Source organism: Taurulus bubalis (assembly GCF_910589615.1).
Source record: "Taurulus bubalis genome assembly, chromosome: 9".
Classification (NCBI taxonomy): Eukaryota; Metazoa; Chordata; class Actinopteri; order Perciformes; family Cottidae; genus Taurulus; species Taurulus bubalis.
Genome location: NC_136597.1, coordinates 17,537,154 through 17,556,064, shown reverse-complemented (window position 1 = coordinate 17,556,064; position 18,911 = coordinate 17,537,154). Strand labels below are relative to the sequence as shown.

The 18,911-nt window shown below is 40.6% G+C and overlaps 4 protein-coding genes across 6 annotated transcripts; 3 read left to right on the top strand and 1 right to left on the bottom strand.

Annotated features, from left to right (window-relative positions):
* The first annotated feature begins 1,229 nt into the window (after window positions 1-1,229).
* Window positions 1,230-5,797, top strand: cd151 (CD151 molecule). Of its 3 annotated transcripts, none has more exons than XM_079224188.1 (9): window positions 1,230-1,317; window positions 2,384-2,468; window positions 2,941-3,132; window positions 3,778-3,852; window positions 4,299-4,319; window positions 4,571-4,675; window positions 4,904-5,059; window positions 5,140-5,226; window positions 5,369-5,797. In XM_079224188.1, the coding sequence occupies exons 2-9, from the start codon at window positions 2,385-2,387 to the stop codon at window positions 5,426-5,428; spliced, it is 780 nt and encodes a 259-aa protein (XP_079080314.1). In that variant the 5' UTR covers window positions 1,230-1,317; window position 2,384; the 3' UTR covers window positions 5,429-5,797. The 3 variants fall into 3 exon arrangements, with proteins under 3 accessions (XP_079080314.1, XP_079080312.1, XP_079080313.1); XM_079224186.1 differs by lacking the exon at window positions 1,230-1,317 and adding an exon at window positions 2,134-2,245; XM_079224187.1 differs by lacking the exons at window positions 1,230-1,317; window positions 4,299-4,319 and adding an exon at window positions 2,134-2,245.
* A 109-nt stretch (window positions 5,798-5,906) lies between these two features.
* On the top strand, window positions 5,907-8,121 carry gatd1 (glutamine amidotransferase class 1 domain containing 1). The gene is made up of 7 exons (XM_079223827.1): window positions 5,907-6,030; window positions 6,283-6,359; window positions 6,693-6,798; window positions 6,890-6,997; window positions 7,093-7,184; window positions 7,276-7,369; window positions 7,461-8,121. The coding sequence occupies exons 1-7, from the start codon at window positions 5,982-5,984 to the stop codon at window positions 7,574-7,576; spliced, it is 642 nt and encodes a 213-aa protein (XP_079079953.1). The 5' UTR covers window positions 5,907-5,981; the 3' UTR covers window positions 7,577-8,121.
* Window positions 8,122-8,261: 140 nt separating this feature from the next.
* chid1 (chitinase domain containing 1) lies at window positions 8,262-12,064 on the bottom strand (the record flags this gene model as incomplete). Its single annotated transcript, XM_079223826.1, has 12 exons — window positions 8,262-8,486; window positions 8,583-8,625; window positions 8,722-8,802; window positions 9,397-9,546; window positions 9,686-9,787; window positions 9,891-9,980; window positions 10,089-10,150; window positions 10,233-10,339; window positions 10,442-10,486; window positions 10,571-10,703; window positions 11,588-11,731; window positions 11,951-12,064. 12 exons carry the CDS (start codon window positions 12,062-12,064, stop codon window positions 8,388-8,390), a joined length of 1,170 nt encoding a protein of 389 aa, XP_079079952.1. The 3' UTR covers window positions 8,262-8,387.
* A 411-nt stretch (window positions 12,065-12,475) lies between these two features.
* ighmbp2 (immunoglobulin mu DNA binding protein 2) lies at window positions 12,476-18,629 on the top strand. The gene is made up of 16 exons (XM_079223871.1): window positions 12,476-12,566; window positions 13,193-13,275; window positions 13,412-13,581; window positions 13,672-13,867; window positions 13,947-14,044; window positions 14,214-14,377; window positions 14,516-14,716; window positions 14,816-14,963; window positions 15,053-15,227; window positions 15,751-15,933; window positions 16,033-16,151; window positions 16,234-16,328; window positions 16,561-16,684; window positions 16,764-17,639; window positions 17,733-17,932; window positions 18,426-18,629. The coding sequence occupies exons 2-16, from the start codon at window positions 13,199-13,201 to the stop codon at window positions 18,621-18,623; spliced, it is 3,024 nt and encodes a 1,007-aa protein (XP_079079997.1). The 5' UTR covers window positions 12,476-12,566; window positions 13,193-13,198; the 3' UTR covers window positions 18,624-18,629.
* The last annotated feature ends 282 nt before the right edge of the window (window positions 18,630-18,911 follow it).

Below are 18,911 nucleotides of genomic sequence, written 5' to 3'. Positions count from 1 at the left end.
TTACGAGTGCAGTGCAAAAACTGGACGTAACGTGCAGGAGCTGATGAGTTATCTTGCTGGGTATGGCATCTAATTCCTTTGTTATTTATGTCATTCACATCTTCTGGATGCTGCAACATGTTTGACATTTTGTTGGCACAATTTATCATTGTAGCAAAAATACACTCAGTGACCAGTTTATCTGGTAAGCAGTCTAATACAGGAGTTGTACCTTCATGAATGTTATCGTGATTTGAGAGGGTTTCATTTAATTTATAGTCGTTTTTTAAGGTTGTTGTATATGGTGTTTTTCTTTTATTGTATTGCGTTATAACTAGAGTCTATATTAAAATGCCAGTAAAAGTAAAACATTCCCGTCATGTTTTCCCAGAGCCTCAGGTGATGTCTTCAGATGGCTTATGTTACCTGACCAGTAGTTTAAAAACTGAAAGATATTCAGTGTAAACTAAAGTGATATAAAAGAGAAGTAGCATCATTACAATTGAGAAGCTGGAATTAGAAAATATTTGTTGTCAATTAATTTAGGGCGGTTATTACTTTATCGACTAATTGTCTCAGCATTAGTCTACTTTCATGGATATAAAAGGGATAGAGTTGCTAAACTTGAGTGTAGTTCATCTCACACAATTTTTGACAGAAAAATGAAATGAAGTCAGGCAGCAGGATCAACTATGTAAACAACAAATGTTGTGGCTTCTACTGTGCAATGATTCAATAATGTTCTTCCTTTCAGGATGTTAGTCTCCCAGCATGATCGACAATGTGAAGATGCACTTTTACTGACGGAGGGCGTGGCTAAAAGAGGCTGCTGCACATGAACATAGGATGACAACGTTCAACTATAAGCTCCAAGTCCTAAGGTCACTTAAATCATTTGAAGACACAAACATCAGCATTATTCTGAGAACAAATTCACTGAAGAGTATGAGTAATGTTTACATATGTTCTGGATATTTATAATAAAATAAAATACATTTTTGATGACGCCTTTGTTGTCGTAGTCTTTTTGTTGTTGTTCTATTCTTTGAACAGCCTCTTACAAACTGCACAGTTGTTTTAGAGCTCATATGCGTGAGAAACCAGCTGGGGGCAGCCATGTGCTCCATATAGCGTGTAGAGGGCGAGCTGGCTGTTGTGCCAAAAGAGGACAGACACTTAGACGCTTGAGTAGGAGGCGCTGGTCAGAGTGTCAACTGAGAACGAACGCTGTTGCAGTTAACCTTCAAAGACAGCAGCTCACTTACGCCGGGTTGGTGGGATCTGGGAAGACATTACCCCGATAATCTACATCCTTCGGGGCCCACCATCTAAAATCAGGTAGGAGTATTTCAGTCTCAGCGGAAAGAGAGAGCAGTTTTTCCATGACACAATGCGTTAAAAATAACTCTTGTGACGATTAGGAGATGTTATTTTACTGCTGGACAATCACATTTACACATGGAGTATTGTGTCTCAGGTCTGGAAAAAAAGCCTTACATTTTTCATGTGTTAAATTCCTTAATGTTACAGTGATCGTTTCTTGATTTGTTTTAGTTTTTATGTAAAAAATGATGTTCACTGATGCCTAAACTCAACATCTCTCATGATGCTCAGAGTCACAACCTTTCTTAAAATAGAAGCAGAGGAAAGTTCAGTTCAGGCGAGGATAAAAACAGACATAGACTTTGAATTCATAACATCGAGAGTTAATAGTCAACAGTATATCACTTGCATGTAAAAAGATCAGGTTCAGTTACTTGGATGGGGGACATACAGTATCTGACTGCTGGATGACATGTGACACACTTCTTAAGTATGTTTTCCCCAAAACACATTTGATTTAATCTTTGAGCGCTTTCCATTGCTGTTATACCACCTGTTTAAGTTTAAAATGCGCCAGATTAAAAATGTTTGTACTGTTTAATTTCACTTAAAGCTAACACGCGTATAAAACCTTAAATAAATAAATCACCTTTTCACACCAAACGTGGAACTAAAGTAGACTGAAAGAGGAAATTCCTAATCATGAGAGTATAAAGATGATAAATTGTATCTTCACTATTTTATGAAATTGGTGTTGGAGAATATGACCTGCTCTCTGAGCATCTTGTAAATGGTAGATGGACCCGTACTTGTATAGCGCTTTTCTAGTCTTCTGACCACTCAAAGCACTTTAACGCTACATGACATCATTCACCCATTCACACACTGATGAGAGGAGCTACCATGCAAGGTGCCACATCAGGATTATCAACCATTCATACAAGTAAGCGCAGCTGCGGGAGCAATTTGTATTCATTCTCTTGGTGAGGATTCAGCTGTGCTGTCTAATCTTCTGCTGAAAGTATTTCATTTGGTAAAACTCTCCCTGCGGTTCACTAACGTATACGTGTTTCTATTTCAGAATGGAAACTCAGGGTGAAAAACCACTCAGCTGTGGGACAATTTGTCTGAAATATCTACTTTTTCTCTTTAATATTCTTTTTTGGGTAAGTTAATAAGGAAGTGTGAAGATTGTATCTGTAATAAAGACAACAGTCTCTCTGTTCAGAGCTCTACTGACTACTGTGATAAGTACTACTAACATTAGTAGTAATATTCAACTTTTATATACATGTTAAACGGATTCTTTGCTTCAGGTGCCACAGATATTTACAACACAGAATCACTTCACATATTGTTTCTCATGGTTGGAAAACCAACTTGTATCTAATGTATATTCTACAAAAATCTGTAATATTATGTGCCATATAGTTTCTATAGACTCCATTTACAGTATCATTTAGTGACTAAAAGAAAATAAAAACTTTAGAGACAACCCTCCAACAAATCTACATATAACTTGTAGTGTAACCATCTTGTATAACTAAATAAGTATTTTAATAGCCTGCAAAAAATAATGTGGTCCATTCTTGATATGAGTGTCTGGCTCAAGTTAAGCTGATAACGGTGTTCTTTCAGCTGGCAGGAGGGATGGTGCTGGCAGTCGGCGTGTGGACGATGGTGGAAAAGAGCGAATACATCAGTTTATTAAACTCCAGCTTCTACTCGGTCTCAGCTTATATCCTGATAGCTGCCGGGGTCATTGTGATAGTGACGGGGATCATCGGATGCTGTGCCACTCTGAAGGAGATGAAGAGTCTTTTGATTGTGGTAGGATGGATCAGACACAAAACACTGCCCTGTGACTGAGAAGTGTTCATTTCACCACTAAAGCATGAACCCCATTGAATTATGTGGAATCAGAAACCAAGTAAAGGCATTTTTGAGTTCCTGTTTATACACACACAACCCGGTCCGAGTCTACGTGTTTGGAAAGTTAATCCTGAGTGACCTTCTGTCTCGTTCGCCTGCATTCAGTGCAGCTCATTATGTCAGACAGGCATGACTGTCAAATATAACAGACGAAGCCATGCAGAGTGTGTCTTTAAGAGTTTTGATTTAGAGTGCGGCTCATGCTCGAGGAATGAAGGGCATTAGAAGTGGCTGCTTGGACTGAAGAGTGTGTGAGAGAGACAGACGCCAGTGAGAGGACATAATGCAGAAGCAAAACTGCACAAGCGCTGTTTATTTGCATTTTCAACACAACCTTTTTAATGATAGTTTGCCATAGTTTAATCAATTATCCTTATGTTTTGTCTTTCAGTAATGTTCAATGCTAATGCCATGTGTAAAATCATTTCATATTTTAGCTCAGAAATATACTGGAAAAACATTTGAAACCTGCAGGATCAATATTTTTCTCCCTCAGTTTATACACAGCAGTGTTCTTTTTTCTTTCATGTCCCTCCTCGACAGTATTTGGTCTTGTTGCTCTGTATCTTCCTGCTGGAAATCATTGCTGGTGTGCTGGCTTACATTACCTACCAAGAGGTGAAGCGTTTTACCTTCTGTTTGTTTGTTTCTGTAAATATTTGACGAAAAGATAGTGACAGATATTAGTCATATCAATAGAAATGTTTCCTTGTAAATTCTTATACGGCATGTGATTGCACACTGATTGTATTTTTTTGTATTCTAGCCACCATTTATTTTAAATTTAACTGCAGCAACTACAAACCTGACACTTCCTTTTTTCTGTATGTATACTTAATGTGTATTTTTTTCATTTCACAATCCCTTAATGTGATTTGAAACACCATTCCTTGTTGTCCATCATATCTATTTAAATCCTTTTGTTTAATCAGCCACGAAATGCCTCAGCTGCAGCACTTTCTGTTGTGAAATCTTTTCTGCATGCCTCTCTGTGCATGATCTTCGTTTGACCTGTTTTCCATCCTTTTCACATCTCTTTTTCTTCCCCCCTTTTCTTGCACCAGTGTTTCCCTTTCTGCTATCAGGTAATCTGCTGCCAACTGTTTCCATTTAATATCAAACTGTCTCTCTCACAGGTTGATATAAATGGCTTGTTTGCACATTGTCAGTCAAGCAACAACACTATATTTATTTATAAATGAATGTGAAGAGCAGGGAGTGGAGTCAGAGGAGCTATGTAATTTCATATATATATATATAGGTATTTTTATCGATGGTAGTAGATTAACAGATTTGCTCCTGAGTAGCCACTTAAGTGCAGCTTTCTGTCTCACAGCTGGACGAGGAGCTGACAAATAATCTGAAGGTGACAATGCAGCAGAAATACCAGCAACCGGGGGAGGAGAGCATCACACAGGCTGTGGATAAACTTCAGCAGGAGGTCTGGAAGTGATACTAAATGTTCAAATCACAGCTAAGTGAACTGCCAGGCTGATAAGAAGTAACACATTACTTCAATGTCAGGTGTCAGTCTATTTAGATAATGTTACATTTGGAATGACAGTTGGGCTCCTTTAGCCTGCATGTGAATACAATTCAGTGTTAATCACTATTTCCTTTTCCTTACATTTGTTTTCTTTTGTTTCTCTCTGCACCGCCTCCCTCTCAGTTCAAGTGTTGCGGCAGTGATAACGCCTCAGACTGGGGAGACTGTGTGTGGATCCAGTCAGCAGATAATGTGCGGCTTGTCCCTGATAGCTGCTGTAAAAGTCCCAGTAACCTCTGCGGACTCAGGGACCATCCCTCCAACATCTACAAGCTGGAGGTAAGGAGACATGTCCTGTTGGCTGTAAATATATGTTAAATTCACAGTATCTTAATTTGTTTCCTCTCTCGTGCTCCCAGGGAGGCTGTATTATAAAATTAGAGGAATTCATCCTGAGTCAGTTGTATATTATCGGTGCAGCGGGCATTGGGATTGCATTTCTACAGGTAAAGTACTAACCACTGAGTACAAGTTGATATCAACATCTCTTTTAATGTTCTGGAAAATGCCAGCAGCTGAACTGTGATCAATGGTTGTTTCTATGTGCAGTGTGGAACTAATACTTTACTTGTGTCTTTTTTATTTCAGCTTATGGGGATGATGTTTACTTGCTGCCTTTATCAAAATTTGAAAGAAGATCCATACTGATTTTGTAAAATATTTCGTAGGTATTTTAATAATAAAAGTTATTCATTCTGGATGTTGAGAAGCTGTTAACTCAAATTATGACATGATGATTTTCCAAATACGCACACATGAAATGATGTAATGCTGCTGAGCAGCAATGTTATTTTTCTGCAAAATAGCATTGCTTTAAATATCGTCCCTTTTATATTAAGATTATGATGTAAGGATGAACCAAAAACACATTTTACAAAGGAGAGAAATATGAGAATGTCTGTGACTACATTTGCAATATGTTTATCTTTTTTTATGCATCACAGAACCAAAATTGTAACAAAAAAACTAATGTGTTGTTTGCTGAAATGAAAATAAAAATGCTTGTTTCCCCAATGACATCGTGTTGCATTTCTGTGACGGTGAACTTTTATTCTGAAATCTTTCAGCGGATGTTGTTGTCAGCTGACATTGCTTCCTCTTCGCGGATTTCTCTTGAATGATTTCACCCACAAATATCTTCCTTATTCGTTTCAAACCAGCTAAACATATTCATTATTGAGGGAACACGAAGATAAATGAAATGTCTGCAAAACCCACGTGTTTAATTGTGGCGAGTGCGTCTCCTCAAGGTGGGTTGATGTGACGTTATAGTCAAACACTGGCGATACTGTGACGTTAATTCATGTGATAAAGTGAAGTGCTGAGTTCACAGAAACAGTGATGCGTGAATTAGAGCTCAGCCACCGTTAGTTGTTGATTTAATTAACTTTTGTATTATCTCTGGTCAACGTCACTTGCTAGCTAGCTTAGCGTCACAACCGAGCTTCGTGTTCCTGCCGCACAGACGAGCTCTCGTTTGAACAGGTGTCTCGTTTCTCCAGGTGTGTCAGCGACGTCCTTCCATCAGTCCTTCAGCCTTTGTGCCTCCGTGTTTAATCTCCAGACAGCCACACCTGGGGTAAGACTATTCCTTCCCGAAAAATACCCAACTAAAGTGTTTTTCTACAGTGTTAATCAAAAAGTATTTTTTGGGGGAAACGGTTGCATCCTTTTCTTCGTGTTAATTAAGGGTAAAATGATCATGATCTAAAACGTTGGTTCTCAAATGGGGGTACTTGAGATTTAAAATATATATATTTAAATTAGCATAAATTTAAAATCCTTATTTCATACATATAAATAATATACGTGTACATTCTTAAACTGAATTGTATGCGCCGGCATCATTATGAAACTTCCACACTGAGTAACAGAGGGATGAGATTGGCTTCATAGAGGGTTTCTTTTGCAGGGGAAGCCGATAGACTTTGTTGGAGTTGATGAAAGTACTGCTAGATGGGTGCAGGACTTCAACCTGAAACCCTATGCAACACCCGCCAAACTTGAATCAATAGACGGTGAGGATATTTATTTCATGGTCATTTAGCAGTTTTTAATGTGTGCCGTTGGTTGGACTCTGCTCAGTTGTGTCACGATGACCCTCTTCAGGTGCTCGATACCAGGTGCTGCTCATCCCGGACTGTCCCGGAGCGCTGAATGACCTGGCACACAGCGGCTCGCTGCACCGCATCCTCACACACTTCATCTCTCATCAAAGTGAGTGCGAGGCTATTTTTAAATTTTTTTAAAGCAGTCGGTGTGTAATCCATGTGTGGAGGTGTGGTGATGTGTTTTTGCATCTCTGTATGCAGAGCCGGTTTGTGCAGTGGGACAAGGAGTGTCGGCGCTGTGCTGTGCCACTGAGGGACAGAGGTGGATCTTCAATGGCTACAGCTTAACAGGGGTTAGTCTTCCTCGAGTAAACATGAAGGCAATATACCCAAATATCTTCATGTGTTAATGTACGTAATAACGGTAACTGTTTCTGCCAAAAGCCGTCAGTGTTTGAACTGGTGCGGAGGCCTGACTTTGCCAACCTGCCCTTGGTCGTGGAAGACTTTGTGAAAGACAGTGGTGGATCATACACAGGTGAGCTGACCTGCAGAGCACAGACAATAATTTGGTAAATACTTAATCGGCGTTTCTAAAATCCTCTCATGTGTATCTCTTTGTTTTTCAGCAAGTCAAGAAGATGCTGTGCATGTCGTAATCGACAGACACCTAATAACTGGCCAGAATATGCAGTCAACATCACTTGCTGTAAATAATCTAATCCTGCTCTCCAGTGCAAAATAAAAACAGAAAAGATGAACATCAGGAGCATTCAAATTCAACTGTTCCACATTTATATCATGTAATTAAACAAACATTCATCTCTGACAAATATTGGAAGATGCTGGGTCAGCACTGATGTTTGGCAACACTGTAAATACAACTTCATTATTTCTCAATGCTGTTATTATAAACACAATAAATGCCACACAATCAAATGTCATGATTTGAAAATGGGAGAGAAAAAGCAGATGTAGTTTTGAGGATGTTCAAAGTCAGAGAAGGATGCATCTTCACAGCAAGCAAAGCTGCATCCAAGAACAGAACTGTTTGTGGGCAATGGAGAGCAAAACAACAGATTTCTGGATTTGTACTGAAGAGAGGCTGCTGATGTCTGTGGTTCGTGAACAAGAGAAGAATATAACCTTTCATTTCAACGTTATACATATTGATTATCATGCACCCTCTGTTGTTGAAGGGAGACGAGTCACTGCACTTTGACTAAACTGTACAAGTTTAATTGTTTTCCACAATACCATCAATGATGAGGAATAAAACATACTGAAGTACCTAGTGTCTGCTGCGAGTATTGTTTGAGTCAACAAATACATGATGTGTTCATGTTGAGGAGATTTCTCAACACTTTCATGACCCTCAAACAAGTTGAGTATTAACTAAATCCTGTTAATGGCTCATTTCAGAGTTCATGTAAGCCTAACTTGTGAAAACAGAAAAATGGTACCTGCATACAGTTCCTGAATGTTTGGTGCTCTGTGTTCAAAGACAAAAATATTGAAATCCATGTGCTGCTGGTCCAAAGTCTACAGCCCAACTCTCATAGGAGATCATAGAAATAGTCCAGTCCTTGTCCTAATTCCCATAAGGAAATCCCTGTTCCCAGTTCAGTAGCTAAAGAGATCCTCAGGTAGAGTGACTGTAAAAAAGTAAATAAAAAATGTTAATCTCCCATGTAGCAGTAAACATAATGAAAACACTTCTTTAATGAGCTTAAAATGTGCAAAAGACTTGCCTTCAATGACGGATAGTACACCACATGCTTAACTGCATTGTTCCTAAAAATGAACGTCACATATATTGTTAAAAGATGCTGCGGGAAGTTTAAAATTCAAGCCATGATTTGTTGACTTTAAGTGTAATTAAATCAGTACCTCTTGTAGCTGAAATAATGCTCTGCAGAATATTCGTCCCAGAGAAGTTTGGGCCTGTTTTCTCGCAAAATCTCGATGTACCTGCAGGAAATCAGATACAAACTTAAGACCATGTTCAAGGAGCTGTCCTTTTTTCTGCCTTGTACTCTGACTTCTTGCTACTGGCTACTCTCTTACCCAAATTTGTAATTTCGCTGAGATTTTCACATGAAATAACCAAGATTATGTTTTTGTTGCCGCTTAGTTGGAAATAGGTGATGTTGCTTATTTGGTCATGAGTACTTTATTTTGAGAAATAGTTATGATTTGAAAGCTTTCAGGGGCTTTAAACGGGAACTCCAAGGATTTAACATCTGGGGGTGTGGACTTGGAAAGAAGTTTACCAGACCTTTGTTGCCGGCGCCACATCACCGGTTGATGCTCGCGGCTTGAGCCTACATAAGATGCTATTTGCACAACACATGCAAATCTACAACTGAATTGTCAACGGTTCCCATTGCATTATGGGTACCTGGTTTTGAGGAGGAAGAAGAAAGCAAAGAAAAAAAGAAAATATCTCTGAATGAGTTTGATTATTTTTTGAAAAGCATCCATTGAGAGTCAGACAATGTCTACCACAATGCTAAATCAGATTAACATATATATAAATAAGGTATTTCAACAGTACTATCTTACCTTCCTCCCAGGATTGGCTCTGTTCCCTGGCCTGCAAAATCCAGGCCATACAAATTGAGCCCGAGCAGGATCTTTTGCCTCCATTGAGTGTTGGGATCAAGCTGGAGAACACAGTCTCTCACCCAGGGCAGGGGGGAGCTCGGGCCCGGTCTATTCAAATAAATAAAAAAACCATTTACGCTGTGCATCTTCTTGTAGCTGTTAAGTTACTCTACTCATGTCCCTTCTCTGAAATATTTCCATTGCTGCCACAATGCATCTACAAACATCACTTGTCTGTGAACCTCACCTGGCACCACTGGAGTAGTCGTACGTCATGAGGCTGAATCCATCCACCACCGGGGCCAACTGCTCAAACTCCTCCCGGCCAAACATACCCGGCTGCCCGTCACTGATAGTGATGGAAAAGGAAAAGAAATGAAGGAAAGTCAGCACCAAAAGTGTACTTTAAAAAAAATGGTTAGCTTAGAAATTAGAAAACTAATTGAATTCACCTCGTCACAGCAGGTGGGATGACAAGAATGCAGTCTAATCTTTTTGCCTTCAAGGTTTCACATACGTGTTTCACAAAATGGACCAGCTCCCTGCACACAGAATATTTTACACATTTGATTATTTGTATTTCCGTTATCACCTCAGACAAAAATAAAAATATGATGGTCAGATACAGATGTGTCAACAGAAGAACTCACTTTCGTTTGTTACCTCCCAGCTGGCTCCACAACTCCAACGTGAAACCATCAAAACCTTCAGTCTGCAAGGCCACAGCTTCATTAGACGGACGCAGCACAAACACTGTTGCAAGGGAGTGAAAGCTAAACACAGCGCTTACTTACCTTTGCAACATCCACCAGCTCACTTCCCAGCTCTTCAATTTCATCTTCACTCCCCAGCACACTTGTGTAGTCCTGGTAAGACCAGCCATCAAATAACAGCCGAGGCACTGAGGGTAAAGAAAATGAATAACCAAACACTAGAGTCTCATCTGAAAGCGCTTTCACACATTAACAGATCTGAGTTGTGGGCAGTGGGGACATCTACTCACCCAGACGGACTTTTTTGCTAGACTTGCGTACGGCTTTGACCCAGCCTGGACAGACAAAAATACTTCTTTATGTACATTAATCACCAGAAAACAACTTCCATTTGACCGGCGGTGACGTGGATCCTTTACCTGGGTCATGATCGTGGAGTCCTGTAACGTCAAAGGTTTCAGGTCCCCGCCGACGCAGCTGAAGCCAAACTGGACACACCGAAGTTAGTTGAGCACCAAAAATTTTGGCGACATCATAACCGTGGGAATTCCACTGGAGGATGGGAAAAAAATACGACGTGCAATTTAGAGATATTTAGTCAAAACACACAAACGATAGATTCCCATTAAAGTCTTGATTCAACACCTACACGTCTATATGCATGTTGAATGAACTATCGGTTGCTGCAATCATTCCTCCTTTAATGTCCTCATACATAAGCAGTGTAAGAGGGTTACTTATAAATTTAAGGGCCAGAAGTGAAAATCATTTTCATTGTTCAGTTTCATCACCTCGGAAAATAGACCAAAAAAAGACCATGACAATTCCCAGACACTAAATTTACCATCATAAGACAAATGGAAGCATTACATCTGTATTGTAGAGAACATGACATCAGCAAATATGTGGCCTTTGCATTTGAGAAAGGAATTAAATTATGAATTCCTTATCAATACACTTACCAGTTTATTCTGTGGATCCATTAAATTCACCCAATGGTTTTGGCTCGAAAGTTAGTCTTTTGAGTGTGTCTCCAAGAAGTTTAAGTTGTGCACAGGCCTTCAATGTCAAGTCTTTTTAGTTTAATTACTTTTATATGCATAGTCACTTTGCAAAGTAACAGTCTGATGAAACACAAAGAGGGCGTTTTGCAATAAAAATATACATTTTGGGAGATACTTAAATTTGACCAACTTCAGCTGAACTCTAATGCATGTTTGCACAGAACAAGGGCCGTCTCTTTTGTCTCATCTCTTACATTAATGTTTACAGCCAGTTTGGCGAGGAAGAAAACCACAGGGACAAACACTTCCAATGCACATATGGGCATGCAAGTGTTGCATCAAGACAGACTTGAAAGAACCTCCATCCTTTAATGCTGTGTTGTCAAACGCTGAACAGCAACAAGGGAGGAAGTACATATGTCAGTGACTTACAGGGGTGACATATCCAAGCACGGGTCCTTGGAAGGTTTTCTTGATCTGAGTCCGGTGTCTCTTTTCCTCCTTCACTATGTCTTTCCAGGTCGGGTTCGACACAACGAGGCCTCTCTCCAGCACAGACAGCTCAGCTGGAGAAGCCTAAACAGCCAGATGAAATGAAAACAGCACATCTCAGTGACAGATAGACCATAACGATGACTGGACACACGGACATGATGCCCAGTCCAGCAGCATGGCAGGCCGACAGAGGAGGACTTGTAAGTCCTGAACTGACAGCATAAAACAGCTCACACCCATGCCATGGTACAGTCCTAAGTTATAACATATATTATTATTAATATGATATATTAGACTCACCTCAACCTCAGCTTTGTGCGACTTCTTCGCATCAGTTTTGGAGAGAGTGGCACTGACCAACGAGCAGCATGAGATGGCGTGCAGCAGCAGCAGCAGGAATAATGTCGTTCTCATTTCCAAAAAACGCAGTGAACAGTGAAATATAAAAACGGGTTAGCTCAGAGTCGGCAGGTTTTGAAGTGCAAATGCTTCCTTCCTTCCTGACAGCCAGAGATGTGGTAGATTAAAAACCAGCATATCCTGCTTCGCTCTGCAGTCACACTGAACAACGAGCGGCTCCGCTCACGCTGCAGAGATGCAACATGTATGATGAACAACCTGGGTCTGACTGCCGGGCGGGTTTGTGCCAGTTTGATTGACAACTTAGCTCAACGTGGTTTTTTTTTTAGGAGCGTCAATGGAGCTGGGGGAACTTCCGCGTTGTGGGTTTTTCAAAATAAAACGTGCGCGCGTGAGAGACGAGACGTCATCCGAGTCGTTAGGCGGCAGTGTAGCCGGAAGACTGACAAGTATCACGAAAGACAACATGAGTCCAACACACACACTGATGTTGTGCGATTAAAGATGTTAGCAAGAGACTGTGAAAGTTGTTCCGCGTGATTAATGTCATTAACAGGTGAGTGTCTTTTTTGCTTGCTAGCTGTTGCTAAAGTAAGAGTGCTGTGTGGTTGGCAAGCTACCGTGAGCTTTCATGAAGCGTTAGCATATATTTGTCTTAACTACAAAGCTTTATCCAGCTAATTTTTTCCACATGCACCTTGCTCTTCATGGCAATGTGTGACGTTACGTTACCTAATGTATGGGCTGTGATGGTGGAAGAAGTGTAAAGGCTTTATAACGTTACTTAAGTAGTTCGTACTACCAATGTACCCAAAGTAATACAACATTATACTTATTATAATGTTATGTATTGGATGCATGATTTTATATTGCAGCTGCATGGTTAAAGTTAAGCAAATTCTTAAAACTTTGAATCACTCCCTTCATAATGAATAATTAATAAATGTAACGTTTGTCTGTTACATTCCAGCACTGGTGGGATTCACCCTCATTAATGGAAGAACTCACTAACCTGTCTATAAATTACAACAACAGATATTGTCAGTCATATTTGAGCTGCTATGTAACATTACAACTTGACAACAGATAGTTAGTTGGACCTCTTCTAGTTTGTCTCAAGCTTACGTGAAGTAGTTCTGATCTGTTGTGTAACACTGATCACCTTTTGTTTTCTTTCTCTAGTGAGTGATGGCGGTTGAACAATTTGTGTCAAAGACACTCGAGCTTCTACAGGAGGAGAGGGAGGCTGAAATAGAGGAGACCAGGTATGTAACATAACATTTAGACTGTGATACTCTACTTAATAAAGGCATTATTCAGCACTTAAATGAGTGACATGGCTCGAGCTGCACTTCCAATAATGGCACTATAAAATGACTGTGTCTTGTTTTTTGCCTTCAGGATATGGCAGGAAAACATCTCTCTCAAGGATCTTCAAAATAAAGGAGTTTGCCTGCTGAAATTGCAGATAGGAAGTCAGTCCACAGGCCTGTACGGTCGCACAGTCATCGTCCTTGAGCCAAGAAAGCATCTTGGTTTCTTATCTCTGCCAAGCAACAGCTTTGGATCCGGTGAGCTGGAAGAATAAAACATGTGATCTGTGGGTTTTCTTTGTGACTTTAGTTTCATATTTGCTTAATGTGACATGTCTTTTGTTACAGGGGACATAGTCGGCTTATATGACACTGGTGGATGCACCCCAGCCTCACAGATCGGCACAGGAATAGTGACGAGGGTCAGCCAAGTTTCTATAAGTGTGGCCTTCGACGATTCAAATGACGGCCTCAGCTTTGATACGGATGCACTTCACAACCTCTTAAAGTTGGCAAATGATGTCACCTACAAACGGATGAAAAGGTGAGTGCGATTTTTATGTAAGACAGATACAAGGAAATTATGAAAACTTAATTATTTTCTGTGTGTTCTTTGCTTGCAGTGCCTTGAATACATTAAATGGATACAGAAATGGACCAGCTGCCAATCTGATAAGTGTTCTTTTTGGAGACTCAACACCATCCTCTCAATCACAGCCAAGTAGGTGAAACTTTACAAAGCAAATATAATCAAAAGATAGTTGCTCTGTGAAATTGTGCTTGTTGGTAGCTTTTACACAAGTATGCCACATAGTCTACACTAATTTCAAAACGTTGCATGAATCATACAATCCACAAACAATTCTGGGTATGCTATTTTGTTTCATCAGATAAAGTAGAATTCTTTAACTCGAACCTGGACGATTCTCAGAGAGAAGCTGTGTCCTTTACGCTGTCTCAGAGAGAGCTGGCTGTGATTCATGGACCACCAGGCACTGGGAAAACCACCACAGTGGTGGAGATCATCTTGCAAGCAGTAAAACAAGGCCAAAAGGTGCAGAAAGTTGATTTGTATTAGTATATAAGTGAATACTTTTCTCCTTCTGATTAAGTTACATTGACTGTGCTCTGCCATTGCAGCATCTCAGTCTAGAAAGGGTCATTTTCACATTTGGATTCTGTGTTTGTGCAGGTTCTCTGCTGTGCGCCCTCTAACGTGGCCGTGGATAATTTAGTGGAGAGGTTGGCCCGGTGCAATGCAAAGGTCCTCAGGCTGGGTCACCCTGCCAGACTTCTGGAGTCCATCCAGAAACATTCACTAGATGCCATCCTTGCACAGAGTGACAACGCAAACATCATCGCTGACATCCGTAAAGACATCGATAAAGCATTTGTAAGTAGGTTAGTTAAGTAGGTTAGTGTGTGCTTCTACTGGCATGTGTGCCATCGTGACAGATTTCTTTGTAGATATAAATCTTTTTTTCTGTTCAAGATTGGAATGAAGAAAAAGCGCGAAAAAGGAGAGCGGGTGAACCACAAAAGAGAAATAGGGGAGCTTAGAAAAGAGCTCAAATCAAGGGAAGCAACGGCCATATCCCAGATCCTAAAAAGAGCTGATGTTGTGTTATCAACCAACACAGGTCAGTGTTGGCGTTGAATGAAGAAAATGTAATTCAGTGGTTGCAGTGATGATGAAAGGCAATCACAGTGCACTTGTCTGCGTCTGCAGGTGCTAGTGGCAGTGGCCCGCTGAAGTTCCTGCCAGCGGAGCATTTTGATTGGGTGGTGATAGACGAGTGCGCTCAGGCACTGGAGAGCAGCTGTTGGATCGCCCTGCTCAAAGCACGCAAGTGCGTTCTGGCTGGAGACTACAAGCAGTTACCACCTACTATCAAATCACAAAAGTAAAGAAACAGGCTTTCCTCTCTTTTCATTCATATGCAAATAACATTCAAGATTTTGTATTTGTCTTGAGACAAAACTTTAGAAAAATTCCTTAGAGCTCCTGTAAACATATCAGAATATCTTTTCATTAATGACCAAGTAAGAAAAATAATCTGATTAAGCTCTTAAATAACAATATGGGATGTATTTTTATTTGCTTTAACACTCAGAAACTCTGCTGATCTGCTTGATCAGGACTGTTTGGTTTGATCAGATTTTAACTGATTTTAAGTGCAACTGTCAACAACACTTATCCAATGCTAAACTGATTGGTGCACAGAAATATGTGACATCCTCATTTTCCAGTTGAGCCCTGCCCACATCAAACCACTGACACAACACAGACAAAAACACAAATACAGAAATCTCTCACATGAAATGAAGAAAACTGTTCTAACTCTAGCAAAAAATTTGTGTTTTTGTTAGACCCCAAGACAGATTGTTTTAGTTTACTGCACATTGTTTTCTTTTTGTGATCCACAGGGCTGCATCAAAAGGCCTGTCGCTCAGTCTCATGGAGAGACTTATCCAGATGTATGGGGACTCAGTGGTCCGTATGCTCACAGTTCAGTACCGCATGAACAGTGCCATCATGAACTGGGCCTCCAAAGAGATGTACCAGGGGAGACTAACGGCTCACAGCTCTGTAGAGAGCCACTTGTTAAAGTGAGTGTGAGCTTGATGATGGAAAGTATATCTCGTTTGTATTTCAGTAAATGATAAATCATTAAAGTGTGAACAAAATGATCTCTTTGATGCCAAAAGAGATTTACCAGGAGTCACCTGTGTTGAAGAGACCAGCACGCCACTTCTCCTCATTGACACTGCAGGCTGCGGCCTGAGTGAGATGGAGGTCACAGATGAGCAGTCCAAAGGCAATCAGGGTTAGTCATTTTTATTGCAACAAATCAAATGTTATTGCAGCGAGTGTGTTGTGGGATCTAACACAGTTGACTTTTTCCTCAGGTGAGGTCGACATTGTTGAACTGCACATAAAGGCCTTGACTGGAGCTGGAGTTAAAGCTAAAGACATCGCTGTTATTGCTCCATACAATCTACAAGTAAGTCACAGTGTTGAGGTACTGCAGTGTGAAATGTTTCTTAACTCAACTAATACGACTTGTGTCAAAGCAATAATGCAAAACTTAAATTTAAATCCACACTTTCACCATAATGAAAATAAAATCCCCAAAATCTAAACTAACTAAAAATGTAAAGTGAAATCAAAAGATCTTACAGTTGTGTCTCAAAATATTTAACTGACTTGTATTTCAATGCGTTATCTCTGTAAAGGTCGATCTTCTGCGTCAGAAACTTTCCGCGAGGCATCCAGAGCTGGAGATAAAGTCTGTGGATGGATTTCAGGGCAGAGAGAAAGAGGCTGTGGTGTTGTCGTTAGTTCGGTCCAACAGAAAGGGTAACTTATTTCGCCGTTTCTGGCACGCCATGATTGTTTGCAGCAGTCATTGATGTATTTGGTCACTGCTTTATTCTAGGGGAAGTTGGATTTCTGGCGGAGGACAGAAGGATTAATGTGGCTGTTACACGTGCGAGACGTCACATCGCTGTTGTGTGCGACACCCAGACTGTCCAGAGTCATGCTTTCCTGAAGTCCCTGATCAAGCATATGACTGAGTTTGGCGAGGTCAGAACAGCATTCGAGTACATCCAAGACATCGTGCCACAGAACTACACCCGTGACCACAAAGACACAAAGGCTAATACGTCTGCCAGCAGCTCCACATCCACCAAACAGAAGGTTAAAGATCAGCCTCCGAGCAGGGCGAAGCAACAACAAAAGAAGGCCCCCGGTAGCAGCAGTAATGAAAATGCTGCTGATACAGAGAAGCACACAAAGTCCGCCATGACAGCACTGGCCGAGGAAGAGCAGAAAAAGAACAGATGTGCTGAGATCAGAGCGCAGGTGGAGAGCTTTCTAAAGGACTTACGTCAGAAAGAACTAGAGTTCCCGTCATCCTTTAACTCTCATGATCGCCTGCTGGTCCACCAGATCGCTGAGGAGCTGGGCCTCGTGCACGAGAGTAAAGGAGAGGGTAAAGACAGGTGTATCACGGTGGCCAGGCCTCTGGTGTCAACGCCAGCTGAGAGGCCAACACAAGCAGCAGCAGAAGAAGATGGTGATGAAGAAGAAGATGATGATGATGATGATGATGAAGCTCATGAAGAAGAAACAATCCCTAACCCCCAACGAGAGCCGCTGGGTCAACCTCAATTAGACCTGAAAAATTTACATTTGGAGCGAATGAAGAGGGAGCAGCAGAAGAGGGAAGAACATGCTCAACAGAAACAGCAACAGAGCAACATCCCACCAGCTAAGGCCCAGTCATCAAAGAAGCCAAAGTCTGCTAAAGGTTTGTAATATAAACACCTAATTCTTAGTGTTATTTGAACTTGTCTGCTCCAATGTGTATGCAACAATTCAACTCCTACCATTTCTCTCCCAGGAAAGAACCGAATGAAGGCAGGCGCTTGCGGCATCGCTGCTGCTGCAGCTCCAGATGAGGACTTTGACACACTCCTCAACGCGGTCATAAAGGCCGAAAGTGTGTGCAGCTTTCTCAAGTGTAAAGCGTCTGTGCTGTTACTTGGACAGCTTTGCCTGTTCTGCAACAGGCAGTATTGTCTCAGTCATCATATTCCAGAGGTAAGACCGGAGCAGACCCCAAACAAATAGTAGTTGTGTTTTGGTTTGCGTGTTTATTAGACCATGTTGCTGTATTAAAAATGCATGGACTGTGCCAAGAAAGGCTGTACTTTTTTTCTTCTCCTGTGACAGCTTAAAGGGACAGTTCACCCCCATATCTAACTAATATTTGTTCTCTTACCTGTAGTGCTAATTATTAACCTATATTGTTTTGGTGTGAGTTGCCTAGTTTTGGACATATATGCCATAAAGACGTCTGCCTTCTCACGGGTATAATGACACTATTTGGCACAAAAAAAAAAAACATGCATTAGAAAAACGTATCAATGGCAAGTATCGCCAAAACTAGTCAACTCACACCAAAATTATGTAGATTGATAAATAGCACCATAGGTAAGAGGATAATTTGGTGTTGATTGGGGAGTTGTCCCTTGTTAAATGTATGAACATTTTGTTTTTCTGATGTGATTGTCATGTTGTAAACCCTTTTTAGGTCCACGGCTGTGGAGATAAAGCCAAGTCTCATGCTCGGATGAGAATAAGCAAAGAAGGCGTTCTGTACGCAGGGAGTGGGAAGAAAGACAAATCCATGGACCCAAATAAGAAAGCCTATCTTCAAAGGAAACTGGACTCTAAATTGAAAGATATGTCATCACAGAGGAAACCAAAAAGCAAAGAGAATGACAGTTAATGATAACAAATTAACTCTATAAATTCACATAACTAGAGACTTTATTGTGATCAAGAATAAACCATACAAATGTCTGAAAACGTCTCGTTTGATCAAATATACAGTTTGTTGCCCTTCTAACCTTCATAGTATACACTGTAAGTATACAATTTGCTGCTTAATACCCTGAAATACATATATAAACGGCAACTTGTTCCTTGGATTCAGCCATGAGTACAAACTCGGAACAACAAGAATCAAGAAAGTACAATTTCCTCAAGAAAGCCAAACTACAAAGGCCTATAAGAA